At 40.3% G+C, this 27,304-nt stretch overlaps 1 protein-coding gene across 9 annotated transcripts in view; it reads right to left on the bottom strand.

Annotated features, from left to right (window-relative positions):
- LOC111244934 (uncharacterized) overlaps window positions 1-27,304 on the bottom strand; it is a 51,141-nt gene that overhangs the window by 14,479 nt on the left and 9,358 nt on the right. For 3 of the 9 annotated variants that reach the window (XM_086983536.1, XM_086983559.1, XM_086983538.1), the window contains exons 2-4: window positions 12,851-12,919; window positions 7,570-7,802; window positions 1,606-1,680 (exon numbers count right to left, since the gene is read on the bottom strand). The exons of 1 other annotated variant lie outside the window; for it this stretch is intronic. In XM_086983536.1, the coding sequence (XP_086839662.1) occupies window positions 1,606-1,656 (51 nt within the window). In that variant the 5' untranslated portion in view covers window positions 1,657-1,680; window positions 7,570-7,802; window positions 12,851-12,919. Of the gene's footprint in view, window positions 1-1,605; window positions 1,681-7,569; window positions 7,803-12,850; window positions 12,920-27,304 lie in introns of those variants that run through there. 5 more of the 9 variants (XM_086983549.1, XM_022792572.2, XM_086983542.1 and 2 more) reach the window with 4 other exon arrangements.

Raw genomic sequence — 27,304 nt, 5'->3', positions numbered from 1 at the left:
TATATATATATATGTAAAACTGTCATCTGTATATACATTGTATTCGCCTACTCGTATCAAATGGTAAGGAGCATTCGAACTATAGCATACGATGATTGTAAGAGGTGTAAACCTATTTGGCATTACGTTGTTGATGAGTGTTTTCTTTTTTTCTGATGTATTCTATTGGGCAGTATTAATGGTCCAAATTGATACTTCTCTTGAGTTGAATTATGATGTCGCGCTATCTAGCGTTTCGAAAAGCTTGCATAACCTTTAAGTTACAAAGTTGACAAGTTGTTGTCAACTGCGAAGTTGACAAATACCTACTATAAATATTTGACTATGTACGAATATAAGCTGAGTGTTACTTTAAAGGTAAAAGTATATATTAGTAATAGAAATCAACGTTCAGTTATTAAGTTAGTGTCTTGACGATGGTAGTATCCTTCTAACGTTATTATTAGTACAATAAGACTGGGACGTTTAAAACTACCGAAGGGATGACCACGCCTTGGAGCTTCAAACGGAAACATGAACTGATCGCGTCAGATTTCGGCTATGGCGCGCTGAGTTTCGGGCGGTCCTTTGCTAGCAATATAAACGTGAGTTACTTCTGAAATAGACGGCATGAGCTTTCATCTGTCCTAGACTGAGAGCTCCAGAGATCTGATTTTTGCTTTTACCTTCAGAGTTATCATTACAATTCCATACTTCGATATCAAATGAACAATAAACGCATTATTCGTTCTTTGTGCTGCTCAGAGATCTCCGTAATCACAGAAACTCGTGCCTCCATTTGGAACCATGAAATGTATTCATCGTCTCTATGGGCATCAGCCCCCTAATTTCCGTTTTTCTGTAGCGGAACGGCTATTCCCATCCAGCGTTTTCTTATCCAATGTTTCTACCAATCCTCGCTATATTCGATTTATAAAATACGGAAATCTAACCTCCCAGGATTGATTTTTCGCACTAACCTGTATCATTGCCCTGAAACTTCGATGACACTCCATCAGCTTATAGCCGCAAATAGCCAAAGAAATATTTACGAACTTTTCGGCCTTCGGTGCTGTGGAATCCCGACGAGCTTCATTATTCTAGTGTTTAACCTTCTCGAAAACTTAACATAATATTCTATTTTAAGGGTTCACGCCGAGAAGGTAATAAGCCCCAAACGTTACGTTGCTGTCATCATTTTCAGATTCTAGTCGGAAAACGTGAAAGCCATTCGAAACATCATGCCCGACATATCGATTTAGGACTACTGTGACACGAGCTATGATCGTTCATATCAGTGACTTTTTTATGTTTACCTGCTCTTATTTGTGATATCGCCCTTCGTATACGCGGTACTGGGTTAGTAGAACTTACCGGTACGAGGGCTCGGCTCTGATTCCTAACTGCGACTTGTGATGTTTCCAAGTTACTTTAATTCTTACCATCAAGTTATCGTGCGGCTACTTACGTTATTATTACATCCCTATTCATAATACGCGCTAAATATAGCGATGCAACGTTGTTCACTGCGAAGTGCTTGTTGGCTTTGAGAGTCTGAAATGATTCGCTTTGACGGAATAAAAATACAAATATTGTTGTACTTAAATAATGTATGTATGCTCCTACCTGATCGGGATCTACCCAGCTCTTCGGCCATCCCGCCACGCTGCCAGCCATTCCAGTCGAGCATCGGGTACACGACTGCAAAAAAGTAAACAGGTTATATTATAATGACATGCACACGCCGTTTCAACTAGCAGGATCTATTCCTCAGCAATTTTCCAGCCTTCCGCTTGTGCTTGTTTGGCATTCATGAAAAATCTATGGTTGGTATAAAAAAACACAGCTACGACGAGAAAAACTCTAGTTAATGAAACAGCAGCGGTAACACGCGTCTATGCCTTCTAAGTGAAAGTGTCACCTAGTCTCAAGCATTCGGCCTGTTTGGCAAAGAACTGCCCTCAAAAACGCACGTTTTTTTTATTTGACAAAAAAAAATTGTTTTCATGTTCATGAATACAGTCGTTTCGCCCTATAGAACCTTGTGGAAAACTGCGAATTCTACAATATAAACGTATTATTTAAGATATAAAATAGATAGAATCTGTGGTTTGTTATATCTGATTACTATCATTGCATACAGCATTCCCACTGTATGCGTTTGTCTCATAAAAACATTTTCACCTCTTTATAACCTTTGTCAAATTCTATAATGTAAACATTTTCCTCAAAGTATAAATGCGTTCTTTAGATATTTCTTTTATCTTTTAATGTGATTATATTATAGCTACTCTAATCAGAAAGTTTTTTTGCAATTTGAAGACAATGTGCGCTGTGTCTTGTTCCGCTAAATAACTATTGAGTAAAAGCCTCCATCTCTGGCTTTAATCGTCTTTTTCAGAAGCTCTCGTGCCGGGATCTTTTTTACAGGACATTCGGTGGAAAATTCGATCGAAAAATCATTCAATAGAGTTTGCTATCGAACTGTCACCTCCAAATGCAAATAGCGCCGCAACTTATCATTTTTGGTGGTAGTTATCGACAACGCTCCTAACTTGTAGATAGGCATTTTAATTCGTGCGAATCAAATGGCCGACAATATAAATATATGATAACTTTTGTGCCACTTTAATGAAACAAAAAAAAATACGTAAAAACAGAGAACTGAATACTCTAGTGAGAGGCATTTTTTCCAAATACATCGTGTCCATGTGCCCTTACAACTGCTACAGTGAGATCGAGGTACGTTCAACCGTACCATTTTGCATCACACTCACTCGTACTCTAACAAGCGGTCTAGAAATTTACCTAATTATTGTCACAGATAATTCTCTCCTATTTTCTCGTAGTCCTATGCTTATTCCTAAGCCTTTCACCGTTCCTCGATGTTTCCTTCCCAGTTCCCAGTAACGTGAAACGGTGCACAAATGGCGTTGCTGGAAGAACGCACTGGGTAAAAATTATAAACCATTTACGGGGCCACGTTTTGGGTGGTAAAAGAAAAGAAGCTTTGCCCGTACTTGCTGTTGAACTTTCTATTCTTTTGCTGAAATCTCAGTTTACTATCCGCTTCCGGGACTTTAAAACTGTACAGCGGGGGAGCCTTGTTAAAAGCAACACTGCCAGGTCTTTTTCAGCATACAAATCGATCCCACAAAATCTCTCCATTCGTAAAAATCCTGCATCGAGACCAGTAATGATAAATACCAGGACAGAGTTCTATCTGAAGGCGTAGATGTATTTTTATGCTCCCAGCTAATCTCGTGCGTCCCATGCTTTGAAAGTATGACCTGACTCATAAATCAGCAATGGATTATATCACTTGTGCACTGTTGCTGTTTTACTAAAGACGAAAACTACCCGATCCTTGCCGTCAGTTATATCGTTCTGGAGTTTCGATACACTGCATTGAGCCCTAAGGAGCTCCATTATTATGAGCGTTAGATAGAATGTGACATGCCTTTTGTGCCTCTCTTGATCATACAAGTTTGACGTGCTAATATCTAGTATCGTACCTGATAATCCATCCGAGGAGACGGGGTGAATATAATTACAGCTAAAAAAACATTTAACAATTTGGTATCTATTCTGCTACGAGATAGAAAAGAAAAACCCTAAAAAAAAAAACTAGCTTTTCTATCATTTCCAATCGGATGCACGGATTGATAAATATCTATACATAAACTAGACGCAGATGCTAAACGATCGGTAACAGACCTTACTAGAAATCAGTAGTAATCGAAGAGCTATAAGAAATCTTTGCAAAACGCGCAGTTCCAACAAACTGACCTTTAAAAGAATCTACTGCAATTCAGTTCTCTACGCTCGTTTGGTGGACAGCGTTTGATGGACTCTGTAGCCATGGAATAGAAACTACGGACATTCTCCTCAAACTCACCGTGCGAGGCCATCAGCTGCATTGAGCTTAAGGGTCTGTTGGAGACTGAAAGGCCGACCCCTGTTTCTCTTAGGAATAGAGGTTGGTGATTATCAGCTGGTCAATTGTTCTTGACGGCCCGACGTCGGGCTATCACATGTAAAGAACGAATCTTTTATGAAGGATTGTCATGAAAGTCTGCGAAGCGATCAAGAAAATCACAAATCAATGACGAACGGCTTTGTAATGTACATATCGATCATGTCAACATGCATTTGGAATGAGGTTTCCTGTAGGCTCCTATAGAAGAAGGTTCTGAGCGGAACTGGTGGAGAAGACGATGCACTAAGGCACCGTTGAATTGTTGCACAATTAATTTACTGTTCACCGTTTTAAAGGGAGCGCTACCTCAGAATAGGCATTCAGGGCGGCGTTAACAAGCCAGCACAACTATTCAGGCAATTGTTCATTCTATGCACGTGCCTAATAAACAAATAATTAACTACAGCTTCCTCTTATTATTATTATCACTATTTATCATCTTTAGTTCCTGTATGTAAAGGATATGCTTTCGTCAAAACCTGCGGATTGCTACTAAATGAAAATACGTAGCATGAAATGACATGTACAGGCTCTGATGGAGCTTTTCGATATCAGTTGAAATGTAGGAGCCGTTTGCCCTTGGGTGAGTATGTTTCGTTAAGAATCTTCAACCGGCACTCTTTCCAGGACAGGCTGCCTTGGTACAAAAATTAGGAAAGTCAGATCTGAAAAATATGGGATTAGATGACGAATGAAAAGAAGGGATTACCAATGAGAAACTGTCGAAGCGAACTATCGAACGGCCATGATGCTACGTTCAGCAGGATTAGTGTTGATTGGCTAGCGTCCTCGGATCGAGTATTCGCTGTGCTGGGAATCACCCAAGGGAATGAGCGAAGGACATGTAGAACTGGAGGTATGCGACAGCAGAGTCGTAAGACATTATATTCCATTAGAAAGTTCGAGAAGCTCTTATTACTATTGCTATCAGTCGATAAAGCGCAAACATTCTGCCAAAGATAGCAACAGAAAGACAGGAACAATTTGAACATTGCGACAAAAGCATCAAAGGCATTGTTGTCTGATTACTTCAAACTAGGTGATTTCCTAATCTTGGCTGGGAAAAACCGAACCAACCTTTAGCTGTCATGTTGTCGCATCAAGCGAACTAATACGACATTATGCCAACGTTATAGCCAAATTTCTATTGTAGCTGCGCAGAACGGTCCGACCCCATTGATTTCCTAAGCGAGTTAGCCAACAGCATCAAAAGTATTGAAGGGTTTACCGGTTAAAAAAACTAGTAAATTATGCGTGACTGCGAAGCTTATCTTTGCATAATAGCCGGCCTACACAGAGAATATATCTGTCATGAGCGTGATAGGATATATGTAGTTTACATGAACAAGCACACGTCCAAAAAAGCGCTGAACGTTGTTCCGAATATATGGTACCAATCGTTTACCAAGAACTCACCAACGTACTTATAGTGCTACTACTGAAACAATAATAACAGGAATCAATAGGCAACAATAGCTGAGATCAGGAAAGGGGAGGGAAAACTCTTTTATGGAATGACGTCGAACTTAGTGTACTATCTTACTTAAAATTTTATACGAGATTATGTGTATACAGCTTGCCACCTGTCCCGATAGCTCACGTAAGGGCGAACGTTTAACTTATAGCTGGTACGTTGGATGTGTTTGCACTGGGCTCTTCCGTCTATCTGGCAGACATTCATACGTGCGTGCCCAGTTCTGCACAGGTTTCTCCAACAAGCAGGTTGGCGCTGATTTCAACGTTGTTTTTTTTGGCGTTTTTTTTTTAATCTACATACAACTCCAATCAGCTTTCGCCATTCGCACACATCGGAGTTCTCATACTTTTTTTTTTGTGTTCATATGGCGTTTCGAACCGAACCGAACGAAGGAAAAATTATCTAAGACCATGGAGTGTCCTTGCATACTTCAATTGTTATCCAGCCAAGCAGCCATCTCTGAGTGGACCACATAACGTACTCGTAGCACTGTCTAGAACCAAAATCTACTGATCGGTGGAGAACTCTTACGGTAGACAACTCGACACCGAAATCAAGCAGAATTACCTTGCAGCCAGGGCAGGCTGTAGCAGTTCTTCTTGCTTAGCCGTGTCGAGTTGGAAATTCGCCTGCTTAGATTACTGTTCAAAAAGTTAAGATGCGACAGAGGTAAGGCATCTCTGCGCTTAAGCGCCACTGAGGTAGGCCCATGTAGTCCAACGAAAAGTACAAAGAAAAGAGGTTGAGCAACGCTCTCAGAGGGAACATTTATGAAGGTCTCATGGGACCTCTGTACCTACTGTTTAAGGTGAACCTCTCGAATGATTTTAAACTGCTAACTTGGATTAGCCCTTTTGTCTCTGGCGCAGCACCTCGGCACCTATCTAAATGTCTTGCTGCCACACTGCAACACGCTGATAATTGTTTAAGAACAAAGATTCATAACCCCGACCCAGGTAGAAGTCACCGTCTGTATGGCGCATATGGCAGCAAAGCTTGGGCTAGGTTTTTTGCAGCTTGTAACACTAACATTGTTTCAAAGAAGTTTGTCATTCAACCCAGATGCACTTTATACCTTTTGGGACATCCGAATACTTAAACTTTTATGTTAGACAATTTGGTACAGTTCGGCTCATATGGTTTTGAATATATTAGACGAACAAAATAGTGAAATATGTATAATAGGGAAGGATCATTAAGGGTGTTCGCTCGTGTAGTGAATATTAAACAGAAGCTAGTTCTCAGAGATCTCCTATGAGCCAGCGTATATTAGTGAGAAGTGTTTTACTATAATGCGTGCAGCATGCGGACCTTAATTATGCTTTATGTAAAACACACTGTAACAAAAAACATGTATAGTTCCTTTTTTTAAGATGTTACACATATTTTCACGATTATTTCTTCAAATACATTAAAAACAAAGCTAAGGCTATTTTATAAAGGAACGTACGCCTACACCATGACGATCTTTGCAGTGATAATGACATATGATTTATAGGTAATTTTTCTTATGCAATAACCTTGTGGGTGCTCACGTACACATTGTTAAATCAAGATGTCTCCGGTTTTTGTCATTGTGGGTAAAAGCGTAGTAGTTGCAAGCCATAGCTGTTAGTGGTACGAGGGGTTTCCATGTCGTTAGACAATCTATTTAAAGCGTAGGGCCTCTATGGTGGGCGAATAAAGCCTAAATAATAGTGGTAAACGAACGCTTAAAGACTGCCCTCTTCTGATAATGGGGAAGGTTACGGTAGCAGTGCAAATTAAATTCGTATAAAAGTCCTGTGACAACAACTAATTATGTACCGAAGTCCTACGGAAATTTCGTGAGTGGTTTAGGCTGAGGGGTGTGCCCTTTGAATCCGACGGCAGTTTGAGGCAGTTTATAAAAAATTCCCGCAGACTAATTCATGACTAAGATGTTCTGAATCGCTCGACGCAATGAGAATATCGAGGCCGTTCTCAAAAAAAGCCGACCACCTCTATTGGGCGTCGTCCGCAGGAATTATCACTTCGTAAAATAAGTTTGTAGTAAATCTTTTGCTTAGATCTTAGCTATCATAGTGTGATACAAAGTGAAGGTGATTCAATAATTGCCTTCAACAAACTATAGAGTTTGTAAAAGAATACTCACTTCACTGGCTGATCAAACTTTCGTGGTCGACGCGTTTCTGTGGCGCGATGCCCTGGATTACTTCTTCTCGGGATAGGTGAGAGATAGGGTTTACGCTAGTAAACCTGCAGTGATCGAGGAACTGAGGGCCAATATTCTATGTCACCAAAATGCTGATATTCGGGTCTTCTTGTGCCAACTAAGCTTGAGAGGACGTTGAAGCAAGATTATGTTTCATCCATAAGCGAAAGCGGCTTCGTATGAAAATAAAGCCTAAACTTTAGCTAGTTTATATGTAAGCTGTTTTTTTTTAGTACAATTAAATTTGCCACGGGTATTGGTACGTTTTATACTGCAGATATAATACCTAGTAGTCACCAACATTGCATTTCTCTAGTCTTCAGCCCACCGTTAGCTTTTTTCTATAAGACAATGGACTTCGGTATTTGTATAGTGAGCAAAACGTCTTGTTCAAAAACAGCGAATCGAGGCAATCGAGTCAAATAGTCCAGGTTAAGTCGTATACGTTAAATGAATAAATATATTACGTAATCTTATTAATTAGTGTGAAACAACTACGTTAAGAAATTGAGTAGGGTAGAAAAATGTTAATGTAAGTATCACAACTTCAAGAAAGTGTAACGGAGGTGGCACTTTTAGTGTTTAGTACTCAAAGCGGCTCGAGATTGAACTGAAAAAAACTTCGCAAGCTTATACGGGTAAGTTTTTCTTTGAAGGGGAATAGACACTAAAAATCAACCGCTACGCATTAGAACATATTAAAAGTGTCTTCTGGGAGCAATACACCATTAACGACAACTTTAAATGATGGGTTATGAGTGAACCGCATCCGGCCACATGGTGGCATATTAATGCTACAGAAATATATGCACGAGCATGATAACTTTCCGCTAAATCATCAGTATGTATGCAGATTACAATTGAACTTAATTTTCTATAACAATTTTTGTTATTACAATACAACTTGTTTCAATTACTGCCGCTCGGGCACCATTAAGCATCCCTAAAGTATGCTTAATAGTGCTTAAACTTAACTAAAATGCCTCTTTATTATTGTTAGTTATGGAGAATTGGGCTAACAGATACATATAGTCACCTCTCATGATCACTGATTGCCTTTCCACGTGCTCCAGCGCTATAAGTGACTTCGACCTATCTAATGTTCAGCAAAACCTTTTGATAGGTGCACAGCCTTATTTACAGGTATTTCATTAAAAATAACTGAATTTTTTATTTAATCCACTTCAAAGAAACTGCATAGGGCAAACTTTCGTACAATTTTTATTTATGCAAAAAATATCTATGTCAGTTTTCTAATGAGATTGTGTTTATAATGGCAAAAATGAATGTTTCCGTTCTCTCCTCAGGGCTGGCATTTGACGTGGCCAGACGCTTCGTCTGGCCAATCTACCTCTAGCGGTTCGCCTGCGAACTCAGCAACATTTTCGCTCTGCCGAAAAACCATACAGTTTCTTCTTTATGAGACCTTAAAATATGCATTTCACTTACGAGACGTTTTTCTCTCCGTTAACCTAACGGTTCACTGCCATCCACGCTTTGTCGCGTATAAAATTGGCTGATCATTTATCACGGTTTTAGCGGAAGTATCGGTCGCGCCCTTTGTCGACCGCCCTCAGAGCGATCGATTGGTATGCGGCCAGCCAGAAATGAAACATCCGAGTAACACTACATATTCAGAACGCTGTGCGCGATATGGGAGCGTGAGTTCTGCGAGACTGTATTTCAAGTAAAACAGAACCAAGATATATTGAGTGGTAAAAAGGATTGGTATTTGGGGAAATCGTAATCCTCTCTAGTAGAAGCAACGGGAAATATTGAGCTAAAATCGACAAGTCTCTCAGATGTGACATGGGATGCAGGTGGATCATCGATGCGTTTTAGCACTGCTCAGCGAAGCTATTATCAACCAAGTAGCTGGCTTGATTTAAGTTCGGCAGCCAAAATCTTTGAGCAGCGCTAAACGCCGTATAAGAATTTATTGTTTAATCTCTAGAAGCATCATCTATGTCAGCGTTACTTGTACATGAAATAGAGTGAAATTGAACGATTGTTAAAAATAAAGTCTCGAGAAATCTATCATCTTTAACAAAGCTAGTTCAGGATTTTGAGGACACCGATTTTTTCAGTCCGGTACTGCGATGTACAAGTCTATGTCTTGAAGAAAATATGAGCTCACTGTCGTGGAATCGACAAACTCGTTGTGAAATGGAAAGTTTCCTAAACCATCCACAGGGATTCTAATATGCTCTTCTCTTTTATAGGCCATAGCTACGTCATTGCTAAGAAACAATACAAACACTCTTCCAAAACTTAGATCAAGTTCTAGATACGTTTTCCAATGCTGTAAAGCTTCGCACGTCGCACATCGTCACGACCGCAATTTCGCCGTAGAAGCATCAAACAGATTATTTGTTCTCTTCTGAAATGAGAACTGAGTCTGTTGCTTTTAAATACGCCCACTACCAGCTTGAAAAAGGTTCGCCCATGTTCCATAGGTACCATAGAGCCTCTTTAAGGAGTGATCACGCAATAAGGAGGCACACTAAAGGCATGGCCTTTTCCTTTGAAGCACTTGAGTGTCTATATAAGTGAATTTTTTTCGATGATATTCTTCGCTCATTTAAAATAGAAAGGCAAGAGCAGTTTTCAACGCTATCACGAAGACAGGAAGACGTATTACTGCTAAGAGTTTTGTTAACGCTACGCTAGGTCAGAGGTACCTACACTAGCTGGCACCTATATGAGCGGCGACCCTTATAGCGAAAATCCATCTATGAACTTTGATGTACCTGCACCTATATCATAATATCATCATCGATCGCCAATATCAAACTAAAATTAACCAGATCTTGTTTAACAAGCAACACATATACGTCTTTAATCGACTTCGTGACATTTTCTGTATCGTAGTAGAAAAGCTCATGCCAAATTAATAGCTAATAATTTAATGTCTAGAAATTCGTGGGTATTCAAGCTTTAGTTGCCAGAAAAAGCTTTTGTAACGAATAGCCCAAGGTGAATCGAAAAAAAAGATCTGAGCCGTATTGAAAGATGCCAAATGCAGGCATATTTTTATGTCTTGTCCCAGAGTAAAACCGATACCAAATCAAAAGGGGCATATGTATAAAGTGGCGGATAAGCCTCATGGAGGCTACTGCGTGAGTTGGTAAAACATTCTTCCTATCGCATCAGGAACCAAAGAATCTCCACAACGTTAGACTAAAGCAGTTATCCGGAAAACAGGTTGGCTCTTAGAGTTTCAGCTGTTGAGGAAAATCTCGCTTCATTGGTCAAGGAAAGCTGAAGGGGCTTTCTGTTTCCGATCCGGTCACCTTAAACCTCTACACCAACCAATTCTCGGTATCGACATCATTTGGGTGTTTGCTGTAAGCTGTAATGGCGGATTATTCGCCAAAAAAAAAAAAAGGCGCAGATCTTGCTTCGTCTCGATTGAACTTCTCACGCTAAACTGAAGCCCTGTCGTTAGCTCGTTTGCCATTGTTGCTAACGCGATTGAACTTGTCTCCTAACACTTATTCACTGGCATAAGTTTTTCCGTATGAATGTAGACTGACCTGACTTGTAAAGCTCCTTTTTGACTAGTGTCATTTATTATACAGACATCTGTTCAGTATCATGTTTGTTTGTGATAATACAGAAGGAGAGCTAACAACATAAATACTCGAAAGTGCTTATGTTACAAAACATAGTTCATACGTAGCACGAAGTCAATACGGTTGATATTAGGAACAGGAAGGTACGCCTCATATCGCTTAAGGCATACGCGTTACTGTATAGGTCAACTGTCCGAAATAAGAATTTAGAAAATAATTCTACGAACGAATTGCGCACGTTGATGCTTTTCGGCTAGCCAAAAAACCCGCTTTTTGTTTAATAACAAGGCCATAGAGAGCTAGAGCAACAATTTCAATAGGGTAAATTTATTTTTCATCTAAAGGTTAGAAACGCTCACTTTGTGCTTACTTCAGCTAAATGTGCCAGCCTGATAGTCTTAAAAAAGAAGCACATCGGAAAACATTAGATGATTACAGGCTCCAAAAGTTTGCCGAGCAAGTCTGAAACTTTGATCCCTAACGTTTTGTTGCGCTTGAACTATCAAATGTCATCAGAAAACACAGATATCTGCTGTCTTCTGTACTACCAAAGTAACCTCACTTAAAAAAGAAAGACTGGCTCGAATTAACAATCAGAGACTGGTAGTATAGTCCTGCAAGCTTCTACAGAGGACTGTTAGGAAGCCATATATACAAATGCCCAGTAATTCATTTCCAACGAAGAAATTGTAAGGCCAAGAAAATCCTATATACCTTATCTTTTTCGAAAACTCAACATTACTGGGCCCATTAACAGTCGGGGTATTTTTACTATTTGTCTGAATTCTGCTAGAATTTCAGAATCAGTTGCCTATGAAGTATAGATTGAGATTCTTCCAACTTACGGATTCAACCCTAGACCTTTTCCACTGAGTATACCGATTTTCTTGGGTGGAAACAAACGTTTCTACTTAACGTCTATGACTCGTATCGTATACTAAATGCTGCATTATCAAGATGTTGAGAACACCAACGTTAATTTACTTTTTACAACGTTGAAGATAATATAATAATATTGTAGCTGTAGAACATTTTTATCTTCGGGTATTAATGGTATTCACAAACATAAATTTTTAAGTTATACCTTATACTTCTCATGGTTGCATTTTTTTTTTTATTATCAATTATCGCGAAGTTACTATTACTGTGGTGACCGGATATCGACTATCTTAAACCGACGATAAAACACCAAGGGCATATCTGCTATCTTTGTTATCAACGAAAAATACAAAAGTAATTATTGCAATGTCTAAAAAAGAGCTGCCTAGTGGGATCAGCGCACGTAAGCACACGCCAACTGAATCTCTGTTCGAGAATAACGAGATGTAAAAGTAATCAACACAAATCCAATAACGCCTGCTAGACATTACTTTAGCATCATCCCGGATAATTTGAGCTCTGATAGTCGGTTTTCTTTATTGGAAGCACATAACAGAATACCGGTAACAGCGGCGTCTTATATTCGAGCACCAATCTCGTTAAAGCTTCTCACTGGCTTGGTAATTGGATTACCAATTATCGCGGATTATAGTAAATATATGTTTTTTTTTTTCTATATAATATTATCTAATTTATAGATATTTTTTTAGAGATTATTAGCTAGAAAATACTTTATTATAATAGAGTAAAATTCACTTCCTTCTTACCTGCATTTAACTTTCTGCATTTCGATGACTCAGTTTGCATAGAGCAGTATTAGACCCGTTTTGTTGACACTATAAGAGGATAGAATACTCTAATAGTGTTAACAGCTTCTTTACCACATACACTTCAGCGCTAAGGTTTGCCTATTCTCTGATGTATCAAATAGCCTCTGCTAAAAGTCCGCCGCTGTTCGTCATCAGCCTCGCGAAGGCTTTCAATAATTGTCAACCATTTCTTTTCATCGTATACTGGCGGCAGTTACCAACCCCGACGCACTTAACAGATGGGCTATTTTTAAACGTACACAAAAAATAAACGCAGACAGCCAAACGAGGGACTCCTACTCCTATTACCTGTCAATTGTTATACAAAGTGGAAGATCTCCTCCGATTTCCAGCCTCTTATTGAACGGAACATTCTAACCGAATTACAGATATTGCATATTACTATCCAAAAATAATCAGAATTACTAGAACGCTACCGAGGTCCTCAGAGAGCAAGCGAAGGACCCAGCACATGATAACTAGCAAATTGGTGATTTGTTAAATATCTAATATCCATACCGTCTTACTTTTTGCAGCTAGTTTGGTCAAGAAGCGTCACCGTAACTATTACTATACACACGAAGAGCTGCTTACGATTATGGAATAGGTAACATGTCGATTATCTCCCTCCTTATCTTAGCTTTAATACACGACATTAAAAAACTCGATTCACTAAATAACTAAACTAACGCAACAAGCACTTCAGATCTGTTAGAAGTGCGCCGCTCAAGGCAGCTGATCTTTCTACAAAACAGATGATGTACAGAAACAAATATCTGAAAAATTAACCAAGTTAGTCCTCATAGCAACATAATGTCCCTCGAAGATATGACGGATTAAATTAAAATCGATAATTATGACGGCCAGCTGCGAGCCCAGTTTCGATGGATCAAGTACCATCTTCTTCAGCCAGTAAAATATCTACCTTTCTTTCTCTTACAATAAGTTATCTACTTGATTATTATCCTATAAATATTCTAGCAATGGTATGGGCATACCACGGTTATCTTCAGCCCCGACAATTCAGTACTAAGACCATCACTGTAGCTGATTCGAAGTAATAAATTAGAATTAAGATATCTAATATTGATGAGAAATATATAACGCAAACACCATACATTTAGCGAACACAAAGTGACTTTTTCGCCAACGCAGACATTACATTATAAGGTTATTTTTTTGTCACAATCAAAAGTTCAATCTTACTGCGTAAGCGATAGGAATCCTAAACAAGAAAAAAAAACCTGAATGATATACCTACGTCACGGCAGAAGATATCGTTCGTTGCACCGCACGTTATGGCATCCATTCAGTAAATGCAAGCTACCTTCCATGTAACGTTACACGTAAGTGGCCATATATTATCATGTGCTGTTATATCTGTTAGAAAAAAATCGACTATTATAGGACTGTTATTCGCTGAGTTTAACAGGGTATAGGAACTACACTTTTAAGTTAACGTTGTGGCAATTAGTATAACGTGTCCGGGTCAAAATACGGTATACCCCTAGTGGAGGTCGGCGCAATGACGTTGTGGAAAACTTGAAATCAATGAAATTGCTGATTTCAGAGACAACGCACTAAAGTGCGTTCTTAAGTAAGAAGATGAAAGAAGACCGACACTATCTACACTACTACCCTTAAATTGCAATTCTCAGTGATTATTATGTTGGTCGCTACTCTGTCAAGCTGAAGGACGCGACATCATATTATTAGAATTATGTGCAGAAGCAAATAAGACATTTACTCTGAGCTATCAAGAAGAATGTCTTGCTATCTGCCAAATATATATCAAGTCATTTATGCGTCTGGTTATGAGTGACTGTTTCTCGATATTCTTTCATTAATGTTCAATACAAAGCTTAATCCGAAATACCAAGAGGCGGCGATGCATTGCCGATCAATATTCTGGAATCTATTAAAAAGCTGAAAGCATTTTATGAGCCTTTTCTGCACCTGTAACCTAACAGACATTAATCTCATGTTTTGAGATCGCGCCATTTTGGGACAATTTTGTCTTTGAGTTACACTTCCACCTTTTGAAATCTAAAGCCGTTCATCAGGGTCTTGTCACTCAGACTTTCAGCAGGCGAGTTGAAAAGGGCCATGAAAAATCAGAGGATTTGTTTAGCTTACGAATAAGAGTTTCATTTTGAGACTCCAGCGGCGTAGACAGCTCGCCGTATAAATTTTATAGCCTATGAAGGTTCTACTGCTAAACACATTGTAAACCGTTTCTTCAAATAATTCTGAAAAAGAAATTTTGAACTTGAACGTGTTTTGAAGGACCTTTCGCAAAAGTGACTAATGAAAAGTTGAAGGCCCTGCCGGCAGCCTTAAAGTGCACGAGTGTTAGCATTCAAGATTGTTCTAAACATACATGGATATCCACAGTATTTTCTCACGCTTTGACGTCAGGATATCCGAGACAACTTGGCGCAAGCAGTAGCGACGGCGGCAAGGTGATAAAAACACTCATATAAAGCAAAGCCATCATCGTCTTTTAGCAAACGACCTCCAGATTACTGCTTTAAAGTCTCGAGCCAAAATCGTGACCTTCGCTTGGCTCGTCGTTACGGTAACTTACACGCGCAATACTAATACATCTAATATTCGTATCCGCTTACGTATAATCCCCATGTCCACAATGACATTTTGTTCGAGTACAAGTTCTGAGAATTCTTCCGCTTATTGTCACCATGATTACTTCAGAACTGGCAGCTTTCCATGGTCATATCGCATACAAGAACATATGAATGCTACACGACGTTACATTGAGCTTTCACGTGGGATCGCGTAGCGTGCACAGACGTCACCTGGTTGCAGTTCGTTCTTTCTTTGAATAGCTGTCTCGCCGATTTGAAAGGTCGACGTCAGTGACGTAGATAGACGTGTTTCTATGCCTTCATAATATCTCCCTTAGCCATAAACCGCCTATTTCCTAGATTGACTAAGAAATGTTCCCCCTTCGTCCAGCCTATATCGAGCGCAGTTGTACCTACAGAATCAATGGAGGAAAATCCTGGCATGAGGCGGAAAGAAAGGCGTTGCTCGCTGTCAATATTTCATCCTGAGCTGTGACTTTTTTACCATCTTTTTGTTCCCGTGCTTCACCTAGTCAACCAGCGACAACGGTAATTCAAAGCTTTTTTATGCAAAAGCAACCCTGTTCAAGCTGTCAGGTGATGCTAAGCACGCATCTACTGAAAAAAAGACTAAATAGATGGGCTTCCAAGTTAGAACACTGGATTTTGTCACAACAATAGACATGTCTGATCTTTACTAGTTTAGCCCTCAAGAGCGTTGCATATCGCGTACATTGCATGAAACCCAAAGCTCATCATCCCCTTTATGAACTACTTTAATTTTGCGTTATATGCCCTTTTCCTCTGTCCGAACAGCAACCGTTACCAAAGTACAGATTTTAGAACTGCTTTCCCGCTATGCCTCCCTACCGGCCTGTGTATTCGCCATATTTGTTGTGTCTACAGCAATCTCTTTTCTCTCATTTGTGTCGTGTTACGAAGCGGTAGAAATACGTACAGCCATTAGTGTCGTCAGCAGTGTATGAAAGTCGCTATCTTTAGTTGCCGATTGTAGCCATAGCGGTCGGTGCATGTCCACCTGGACCGCCCCTCTGACCGCATGCATCGGAATCAAGAAACAATATTTGGTGTTTTGGCTTTTCGTCGCCGTCGTTGCCCTGATCTTTTAATTGTTCCCCTTCAATCCACATCGTTGCCACCTCGTATCGATGGTGGCTTCAAGGGTCGCAGCAATGGTTGTATTACATCGGTCGTGAGGGTCTTGACGTGGTCGGGCACTTTTGCACAGAAAAATGTAAACAAGCCAGAGGATAACAGAAACGAGCATAATCAACGTAGTACACACAAGAACGAGCGCTCATTTAGTTGAAACCGATCTATGAAAGTTCAGTAGCAATCGGCGAGAACTCGAACGTGAAGAAACAAATCGATATTGAAGTTTGCGCAGAAAACATTCAGAAAAACAAAAAGACACGGAACCTAGAAAGCGGATACAGATATCATAGCATAGTGGCGAAACAACACGCCAGAACCGGTTACATCGATACCGCCAACATCTGTTAAGTTTAAGTTAGCGGGCCATGCAGTTGGCCAATGGCTCGACAAGTAACGCCATAGGAACAGCTGGTTCATGGTGGCAGAAAGAAGGCCAAACCAACTCGGCGATAACTGGCACGATGATCTCAGTATCTGAAGATCGGGGACAAAGTTGGGAGTTATGATAAATGACATTAAAGTAGCGATCCGGACACTGCCTTTTCTCTATGAAAATTCAAATTTTTTAATGTCGTTTTTAAATTTTCGGAAAACAAAATTTAGTCATTTGTTGTGACAGGGGTCCAATTGGTGTTAACTGACCGTGAATAACACTTCGCAACTGTGATATTTCCAATGTAAACATTTACGTATGTCATAAAGACAATTAGCTCTAAACATGAAACAAAGCAAGATGTCAAACTTGCGGAGAGGGGGGCACTTATCTTGTGACGAAGTGCAGAAACCAAGTAATATCAGATTAGCATGTAATGAACTATAATCATGTACTGCGTATCTATATCATTTTTATTCTCTCAAATTTTAATTTTTTCGTTCTTTATCTGTCCGAAAATATTTCTTGTAAGCTAATGAGGCTAACCATGTATAAGACGAACATCTCAGTCATCTGTAATCTAAACAGCTTTATTGAACAAAGCGAATTTTTATGCCACATAATTTTTACGTCATCAATTTTTTGCCAATGAATATTATGGCCGCTTCGCTGCAGCTCTCGTACTCTGCGTCACCAGCTTTTGAGCATAGCTTAAAAATGCTGCCTTTGTAGTCAAAACTCGAAGGTAAATTTTAGGATGACTCAATTCACTGTCTCTTCTTCGGATCTATCGGCGAAATGGTGTTAAAAAGTATCCACTCCCTCCCTAACTTTTCCAACCAATGGCAGGAGTTGTCGCGGCAGTGACATCACGAGGACGGCTAACTTTTTGGCTGATGCGAAGGCATCGCCTCAGGGGAGTTGTGCTCGACCAGCTGCGTGTCTTCTCCAGCTGTCGCCCACTTTTCTGCGACGATAACTCTCGAAGCCCAGTTTCCAGATCTCCGTGACTGCCGCCGTTGCCACCACCAGAAAAAGGAAAAATCACACACTAAGCTTCACAGCTAAAGTTTTTGGTAGAGTCTTGAGGAAATGAGTAGTAAAAAGGAAAGAAAAGTGGGAACCGAAGCTGAAAGCTGTTGTGGTTACTACAACCACGACTACAGCAGACGAGAAGGTCTGGATTTTACTAAGAACGGGCGAAATCTGCCGCCGCTTCCGAACAAACCCGTAGGATGACAAACGGAACCATAGCCACCGACCCAATTTACTATTTCGTCTGTATTGCACTAGCAGGACAGGTACAGGCTAAGCAGATAAATTTAGGGTATTGTACTGTCAATATCAACATCGAAAAAACATCGAAATACGGTATCATATATGCAAATAAAATCGTTAGGAAAGATCGGAATTTCAAAATTTTTTTTCCTATGCTATTATAACTATCGAATCACCAGTGAAATGTCGTCATCTGTGCGACAATCAACAATATTGTTGTAGGCGACGGTCGATGAACGTATCCAGTAATGTTAATTGCATCACTGTCTACCCTTTAGATCTATTCTCTTTCTGCACTTGTTACCTTATAGCCCACAGATAAGTTTCCAATTGTGTTGTCGTTTGCGTCGCTAACATACTTAGAGGGTTGAGCGCCGGACGTTGTATTGAGAAGGGCTTCTTCTTATTTCTAAGCAGAAAAACACTTCCCGAATAATTTTTGTGGCAACGGAACTTAATTTCCTTTGAGTTAACAAGATCAATATGAATAGAAAAGTGCGAATACTTGATTACTTTGGAAGCAGAGCCCTGTTTTCGCTATCGGTGTTCAGCATTTAGTGTATCTTCAATTGTGTCAAAAGGCACAGCACACTTTCGTTAGGTAATCGCTCAAGTCGCCTGTCAATGACGCTATCCAACGTGTTGGAATTGTCGTCATCTTCCTCCCTCCTTCCGGTCCCCCTTAGCTGCTGGCGGCTATTTTCCGGCTGAATAATCCCAACGGTGAATCCTAACAATGGCGACAAGCGCGTTTAGTTCATCGCTGACTCGTACCCAGGTAAGTATCTCAATAGCGGAGACCGGCGAAGAGGCACCTGCATCTTAATGCCATCAGTTGCTCCAATTCAGGCAAGTGGGAAAGGCTCAGGTCGGAAAACCGCGAACATTATCGAGGCTAAAGAGGGCTTTTTCTCTACCCGTAACCACACCTTTTCCTTTCGGCACATTTTCGCGAAAGTTAGGGAACAAACGAGAACCCTCTTCACAGACCCCTTTCGTCGGCTTTTTTTGTGCTTTTCCTACCCAAACTCTTGCAGAACCGGACGCTAAAGAGCTTAGTGTGGCTTGCTGCGACGGCAGCTGCATACCCTTCTAATGGCCGGCCTGTTGATTAGCTCATAACTGACTCTCGGCTTCAATCCGACAGAGTGTGCATATATATATATACGACTCGAGGTCCCTGTATGCGGCCTGCGTGACTGCCTACCTACGGACATTAGAACCAGTGAGTCGACTTGGAGTGTAATAGACGAGCGAGTAAACAGCGGCTTCAACAAGGTTCGACCCTCTTCTGGCCGCTTTGCCTGCGAGATGGTTTAATGTAGTTGGCTTGAGAGTCGACGCTTCGTTCAAGACGGCCGTCATCTTGCAGAAATGCCTGTTGAACTACTGGTGGTAGTGATAAGTGGCCCTAGACTTTGCGTGGCGCTGTTGTCTTCGTATTGCGTTATGGACAGCGGGCTTCATTAACAGCCGTCCTTAGCAGTTGTGGTCGGCTTGCCGGTGACCTATGCGTGTAGCCGGTGACGGGAAAAGGAAAGCGCTTGGCTAGTTGGATTGTTTATCGAGTTATTATGAAAGCTGCAGTTCCGAAACGTGGGTACCGTATAATTGGGAATGAGCGCGACTTCGCCGGGTTGTCAAGACAGTCAGTGGCTGTAGTGAAAGCACTTACGCCTATAAACGATTCTGCGGGATTATTTTCAAAGGAGAGCCGGCAATATCTCATCAACTGCGTATCCCATCCGTACCTTAACCAACTTGCTTCGGTTATTCGGCTCCGTTTTAAAGCTTCTGTCTACTTATATGCTAGTTTAGCGCGGTTTACGTTTATAGCTCCGTTAACGCTATTTTCTAACCACGCGTTTGTGTCAAGGCTCATTTCATACGAAGGTTTGTTTACTGGTGTTTTGAGTAGTCTTGGTATGTTTCCACCTGTTACTCCGTCTCGCTCTGTATACCCGCTTGCGCATGAATTTTCTTACGAGCCAATTTTTCTGATACCTTCTGTGTCGGTTAGTCGACTTGTGGATATGTTGAGATTGAAAATACGTCTATCCCTGACCTTAGAGGCGTATGGGGCTCTATTCGTCTCCACGTTGTTCTGTCTGTCTGAAGGTGATTGTAAACGCCACGAGCGGCCATGAAGTAAGCGGCAATACAGTAGTAAATGAATAAGTTATTATTCTTGGCAGCTACAATAACAGACTATAGCGGCATATCATGCAGAGGGACCTTTACCACGGCCAGCGAACATAGCCAATAGTAAAGTTACCACCGGCTGTTATGACCACAGCCAGTGGTTCCATCTTCATTGCGTTGTCAATCCATTCCTTAGGCATGAAGATCCTAGTAGCAAGTGAGCAACGAATAGTCTTCTCTCTCCCGTTTTGCTACCTCCGTAACAGTAGCAGCGGCGTCGTTGACGCAATACAAGGAAGATGACAAGTAACTGAAATCGCGCACATCTCGGTTTGGCCCTTTTTGTCTATTATGAAAACGTTTTCTTCGACCCCCAACTGCGTCCTCTACTTATACTCTTTAGGCAAACGAATTATGAATAATCTCTACCTACCCATGGCTGTTCTTATCCTAGCTAATCTTTTAGCCCACATAGTCTGCTCTATATAGCGCCTCTGTTTATGTCTTTCTGTATTTTTCGCTCTTTAGCCTTACGGATCCTACTTTTTTTTTTGCCTCTGTCAAGCAAGGGAGCGCCGCCACCCCGGGTTTGTCGTCGCGAAACAGCGCACGGCATAAGGCATAACTAGGTCTTCCACAGGCTGTTCGGCGCATAGAGCTGCGTTGGTGCTGAAAAGCCACAAGCTGGCAAGTAATATACTTTAGCTAAAATTCCATCGGTGGCAGGTTAAGGCGCGCTGCTCTCTCCACGCTTAGGTGACATGAACATGTACGTGTGAAGTGCTTACATTCATCACAAGTAAGCAGATTGAGCATGACTGAGGATAGCAAATGGCGGACGGAGGGGCAGAATTTTTTTTTTTTTCCGAATATATATAATGCTTCGAGTCCCAATGTATCGACTTAATTCAAGTATTTGCACCATTTAAGTAAGTTGCAAATAAAACACTGTTCGCAAAAACTGGCAGTTAAATTTTTCACTTCAATTGAAGGACAAATCTTCATGAGTTTTTGCACAGAAATCGATTTTTGAAGGTCCAATGGTATTGTACGCTGTTATGAAGTCTTTTTTTCTTTGACTTGCGACTAACTAACACGACTGAGCGCATAACCCGGCGGTTTAGTCACTTACGGAGAGTCTCTGCCAAGGTAGTCGTTAGTAGAGTAACGTTAGTATAGTACACGTTAGGGATTACGGGAACCTCACTTTTTTCGCTTATTGTAACAGTACGAAACTACCACGAACTGCTTGGCACTACATCCTAAGAACTTGAGTTACTCCAGGAAATCAAGCGCGTCGTATGTTTTTTGCGTGAGTTCAAAAAACACAATTCAATTTTGTATCAGGAGTCATTTTCTTGGATGAGGCGTGTTTCTACTGGTTTAGATCAGAGAACCAACAATTACAAGTTATACTCGCATGCTATATACGAAAAAAGAACTAAAATAGCTATATGGAGCCGTCAGTGGATGGAAAGTGTCGTCAGACAGTTTTCGTCTCAAGCAATTGTTAAAAGCCCTCGTTACACAAACATATTCAAAGTTTTTTTGCATTAGTTAAAATCTTTTCAAATATTATTAAACGCCTAGGTAGTTTCAATTTCAGAAACACGAGCTGATTCTAAATTTTATGATTGAATTGTTATATTCTGCTACTTTACTATAAGTTTTTTTTTAAGGTGCGCAGTCAATCGGAGCGTTAAGACTATATTTCAAGGATAAATTCAGTCTCATTAATCGGACTGCCCTGCTTTGGCGTTCTATTCCAGTTGCACCCAGTGGGCATAGGCAGCCTTCCCAACTCTATGTTAATTCGAAAATAATTTATCACATGCGTATTACCGTAACCGGGACGAACTAAACTAGTTATATAATACTAATTAAAACACTTATATGTATATATACTCATATATATATATATATATATATATATATAAACACATATAACTTCCAGCGTAGGGAACCACACGATCTAGCACATCACCTACAACCAAGTTTTGGTTTGACTAAATATTTCACCGTTAACTATGAGTTGATAAAATCATGTTCTCTGTGAGACACAATAGAATAACCATAATACTAGACCAACCCTCAATCTATCGCCTCTTCTTCCCTATAAGTATACTGCCCTCTAATGAGGGACATCGCGCCAAGGGGTTCGCTCTTTTGAGTGGTGGGTGACCCGGGGGCATTTCGGGTCAGGCGGTGGTGGGCCCGAGGTAAGAGCTACTATAACGGCGATCACTCTCGCATGTTTTAGGCCTTATTCGTGTCACTAATCTCAGCAGTGCAATTTAGATCCGCTCCACTAGACACGACGGTCGAAACTTCTTTTACGGAAGTCGTGTGTGGCCAAGTGCGTCACACACTGACAAGTGGCCTGACTGCAGGCGCCAGTTGATCAATACCATACAATTACAATTTGTTTTGTTACGATACTGGCATAGAAGACGACTTTTTCTTTCTCTAACTTTGTATTCCGTCCTTTATCCCTATTATCCCAGAGCGTATCATTTTGGCGAAATCAGCAGTTAGGACAGACGAGGATTATCATTAAATGTTTCATAAGAATACTGATGTGTGCTACTGCTTGACTTGATCGAATGGTCGTGCAGGCCACAAGCAGGACGTAAGTAAAGAGAGCCGTAGCGCTGAGCAGAGACACATGTAAGCCCAGCAAGCACACATGCAATCCAATCAAATAAAGTAGGCGATTGTCCCATCGGAAGAGTTTTACGGTTATTCTACTGCTGTGCTTAGACGCAGCAACCTGGGCAAGGAATAAGCCTCTAGCACAGCTGCCACACCTCCGGGGTCGCCAAGACACTCGTGTGAGTATGTGCTTCTATCTAATGCAGGGGGTCACGCAAGTCGTACGGCGAACATAGGATCACGCCGCTGGCCTTCTGTACGTGCTTAGCTCCGACAAATTGTGCGAAGATCGTATGTAGTACACAGAAAGCAGACACCGTCTGAATGGAGAAGGTTTTAGGTGACGACAAGAGGGACGAAAAATGTTGATGGAACGTTTGATTTCTATGTGGTAAAGCCCACTTACCTAAATAGCAGAAGCTGTAGATGAGAAGCAGTCAAAAAGCCCCAATGGGCCAATATTGCCTGCTAATCGGCTGGCAGGGTTCTAGGAAGCGGGAATGTCATTGCACAATTTGTTGTTGAGTTGAACTTATAAAAGAGAGCTTCAGAGCCGTAATATTATTATTAAATACGACAGACAGCAGAGAAGTTAGGCGAAAAAAAGGAAAAAGTTGAAAGTAAAACTATTTGAATTTAAATGACCCTGAAAGAGGTAATATATGGATTCATAGATTTATCTGTCACTTACAAATGCATCATAATAATAGCGATTTTAGAATGTGTGCGATTTAGCGATTTTAGAACAACATATGTGCTTGCATTTTAAATTAGCGTCTCGATATATTAATGATATTCATTCCCAAGTATGCACATAATGGCAATGAGTTGTTTGATACACAGAGAATATATGCGCGGTTTTGATATGCTGGTCTCAGGCTTAATGTGTCCACCTGCCGTCAGTTAGCGGTGCAGACTTTCAGTGGGCGCTGAAGCTATCAGCTGCCGTTGAAAAATCTAGTCTTGATGGAGGCCAATACAAACTAAGCGATTACCACGATGATTTGCTTTCAGCTTTTGGGTCCTTTGTAGCGAAAACGAAAGGGTCACTTTCGATAGATACTTGGCTGTGACGCGGTATCACCTCGAATTTGCTGGACACTACATCATGTCGTAACTGATATAATCAAATAACAGCTAATCCTGTATTGCACATAAAAACCTTACAAATGAAAATGCAGAACTTGAACTTCAGTCGTATTGCGCAAATAACCGATTTCACCATTGTTTTCAACTAAAGCTTGCTCCAAAGTAACGACCACTGGCTGACTGTTCTGTAGCACATAGCTAAGCGTGCAATGAACAATTTTTTGGGAAAAAATCATTTGCACTTTATATAATAAGGCCTTAAGCTTTGAAACGTGTCTCTAAATAAGGGTTTGTTCCGTGTTGTCTGTATTCAAGTCTTTTCTAATCCTGAATTGTATCAAGATGGCGATATTGTAAACTTCAAGCCACTGAATTTTACGCCTAGTATTATAATAAGATAATATTTATGAATCCATTTGCTATATGCAATAGTCATACGCTTTGTTTAGCTTGTGACACCTTTCACATGAATATTGTAATAGCCAATTGATTTTGAGCAACGCTTATAAACAAGAGAAGTGACTACCTGGGGCTATTTAAAGTTGGTTGTAACAACTATAGCGGCACAACGAGGAGGTGTCTGTTTCTGTATCGTTCTTAGATGACGTCGAGTATGCTTATGGGCGGCTATGAAAGAAGGCTGGCATTTTGACATTTAATAAATATTTTATTGAGGATCGTAAAAAAAATTTTTTTAAAAAATGAACCAGTTAGAAGCGGTGTAAAATATGTTACTCATGTTTCGAGAGAATGGGTTCTATCAGACTAGGAACGAGAGCGGCAGCAGTACTCATGGCCACTTCTTATAGGACACATACTATTGCCTGCTCAACGTTAGGTATGTTGATAATACGCCGAAGCGGTATTGATACAAGCTGATTAGCCTGTAAAAGAATGCAGCATACTTTCCTTAAGCATTCCTATGAAATTTCACACTTGTTGCTACCAGTTATCGATGTAACTTAAAGTATATAGCGAATCGTAATTGGTGTTATTTTTATTTGCAAAAAAAAAAATAGATAATTGACGAAATAGCCAAGAACCATCTACTTTAAGCATGTTTGTGACTGCAGTCTCTTCTGATTAGTTTGAGCAGGAAAGCGTATATTTGGGGTATTGTGTGCAAGTCTTATGTCGTTCTGGTTTTTATTGATCTGTATCGACCATAATAAGCTGCCATTACCGCCAAAGTTTTATATATGTATGGCTTGGCTATTCGAAGAGGTTCACTAACAACCTCAATAGCCTCATCAGATAGTCGTAAGCGCCTTCAGGAGCGGTAACATACGGACGCTCTTTCATGACCATTGAATGCGTAACGGTTATTGATTATTTGTTTATATACGAGTAACTGTGGCCATTACAATAGGCACCTCAGTGAGCTGATGATGCATGGCGAACCAATGCGTTTACCCCAAATTAGATTGCAAATAGAGACCTTCTGCGACATAGCATACTGCTCGTATTGCTCCGCCTCAGCAGTGACGTATCAATCATAGACTACCTTTTCAGTCGTCTCATGCCGTATTCTACAAAAGTCGCTTGTTTAACCCTCGGACGTCAAAATATGCTAAGTTTCGAGTCGTGTCCTATCAATATTAGGCTAGTAATTTAAAGGCAGCCCTATAGATTAAGGAAAAGAACTTGGAAAAGTTTTAATATTTATGAATTGACTGTTTTGTCTCAATAGTCATACTTATTTGTACCTAGTAACGAGAACCGGTCCGACGTTTAATTCTTTATTTACATCCGGAACGTCACTGGTTATTTTCAATGACTACTATTAAAACTATAACGCATTTTGAATAGATCTTATCTAAAAGGCCATATGCTTAAACAGCATTATTATTTGGTTAGATTTGTGTGTATGGCAAAACCATGAGGAAGGCAAGTTTTTTTTTATATAACAGCGAAGAATATGACATTTTTTTAAAGTACATCTTGATTTTCATACTTATTCAGCATATATATACGGACGAAAAGTAATAGAATACTACACTTTTTCAAGCTATCGTTAAATCTAGCTAAAAAAGTTGCACAGCCTGCATCGTGGGTGACCAAAAAATATGAAACGTGAACGATGGCAACGTATAAACCGTGCATGGTGCTTCGAAATTTATTTCTATATATTTCTAAATACTATTTTTCTTCAATGAAATTAGTGAGTACAGCAACAAAGGTTTTGTCTTCATAAGCGTAACTTACCATCTAACAGCTGACTCATATTGGAGACAAATCAGACAGAATTATGGTGCATATATTCTCCAAACAGCAAGTATAGCATTACAGATTGCAGATTAATATAGGCAAACTTGATCAGTATGTTTAGCAATACTTCCAGTTTCTGGCGAAGGCTAAATGCAGCCAAATACTAGGGAGCAGGCCTACGTATAGGCCAAGGTATAGATGATAGTAATGGCACTCATTTTGCTAGTTTCAAGGACAACCCGTTTGATGTGGTAAAACTTGTATTCATGCATGTTTTATTTTTAGATTTCTATCAGAACATGCTTAAAGCACAACTGTATTGTTACTTGCAAGTGTTGCTTTCTAACAAACAAAACATGGAATAAAAATACAGAGGGCCTTTTCATGGTGTTGTCTATTTAATGAACTCAATAGGCGCTCTTTTTAGATTGGAAAGCATTACTACACGACTTATTAAAACGATATATCCGCAACCGGATCAAAGAAGTCATTCTTACTCATATTGGATATACGTGTATACGTTAACTATGCAGACGTATTGAAATTTTAGGTTCGACAGTGAATGCGACAACTCTGTCTGTAACAGAAAAAAATCATTCGCTTCATGAGAATCCGCAATGGCTAAGTTGACAGATTAACTATTGACCTCTTACGTTGGACACCAGCGTTTCTTTTGGCCGGAACGGCGGGTGTTGTTGTAACGCTTACGTAGAGCCCATCCAGATGCTGTTTCTTCTTGGAGCTCCTGTTAGTATTACTGGCGATCTGGCAACAGCTTGAAACAACGTTAAAGTCTTTTGCCAATCGAAAACGTTTTATGCTGTCGCGTCTCTTGATATTTCCGCACTAGCTACAGAGCGAGAGGGGAAGGGGAGAGAGAGAGAGAGCGAGACAGAGAGAGAAATATAT

Source organism: Varroa destructor, unplaced genomic scaffold (genome assembly GCF_002443255.2).
Source record: "Varroa destructor unplaced genomic scaffold, Vdes_3.0 BEIS01000001.1, whole genome shotgun sequence".
Classification (NCBI taxonomy): Eukaryota; Metazoa; Arthropoda; class Arachnida; order Mesostigmata; family Varroidae; genus Varroa; species Varroa destructor.
This window is presented reverse-complemented; position numbering and strand designations above follow the sequence as displayed.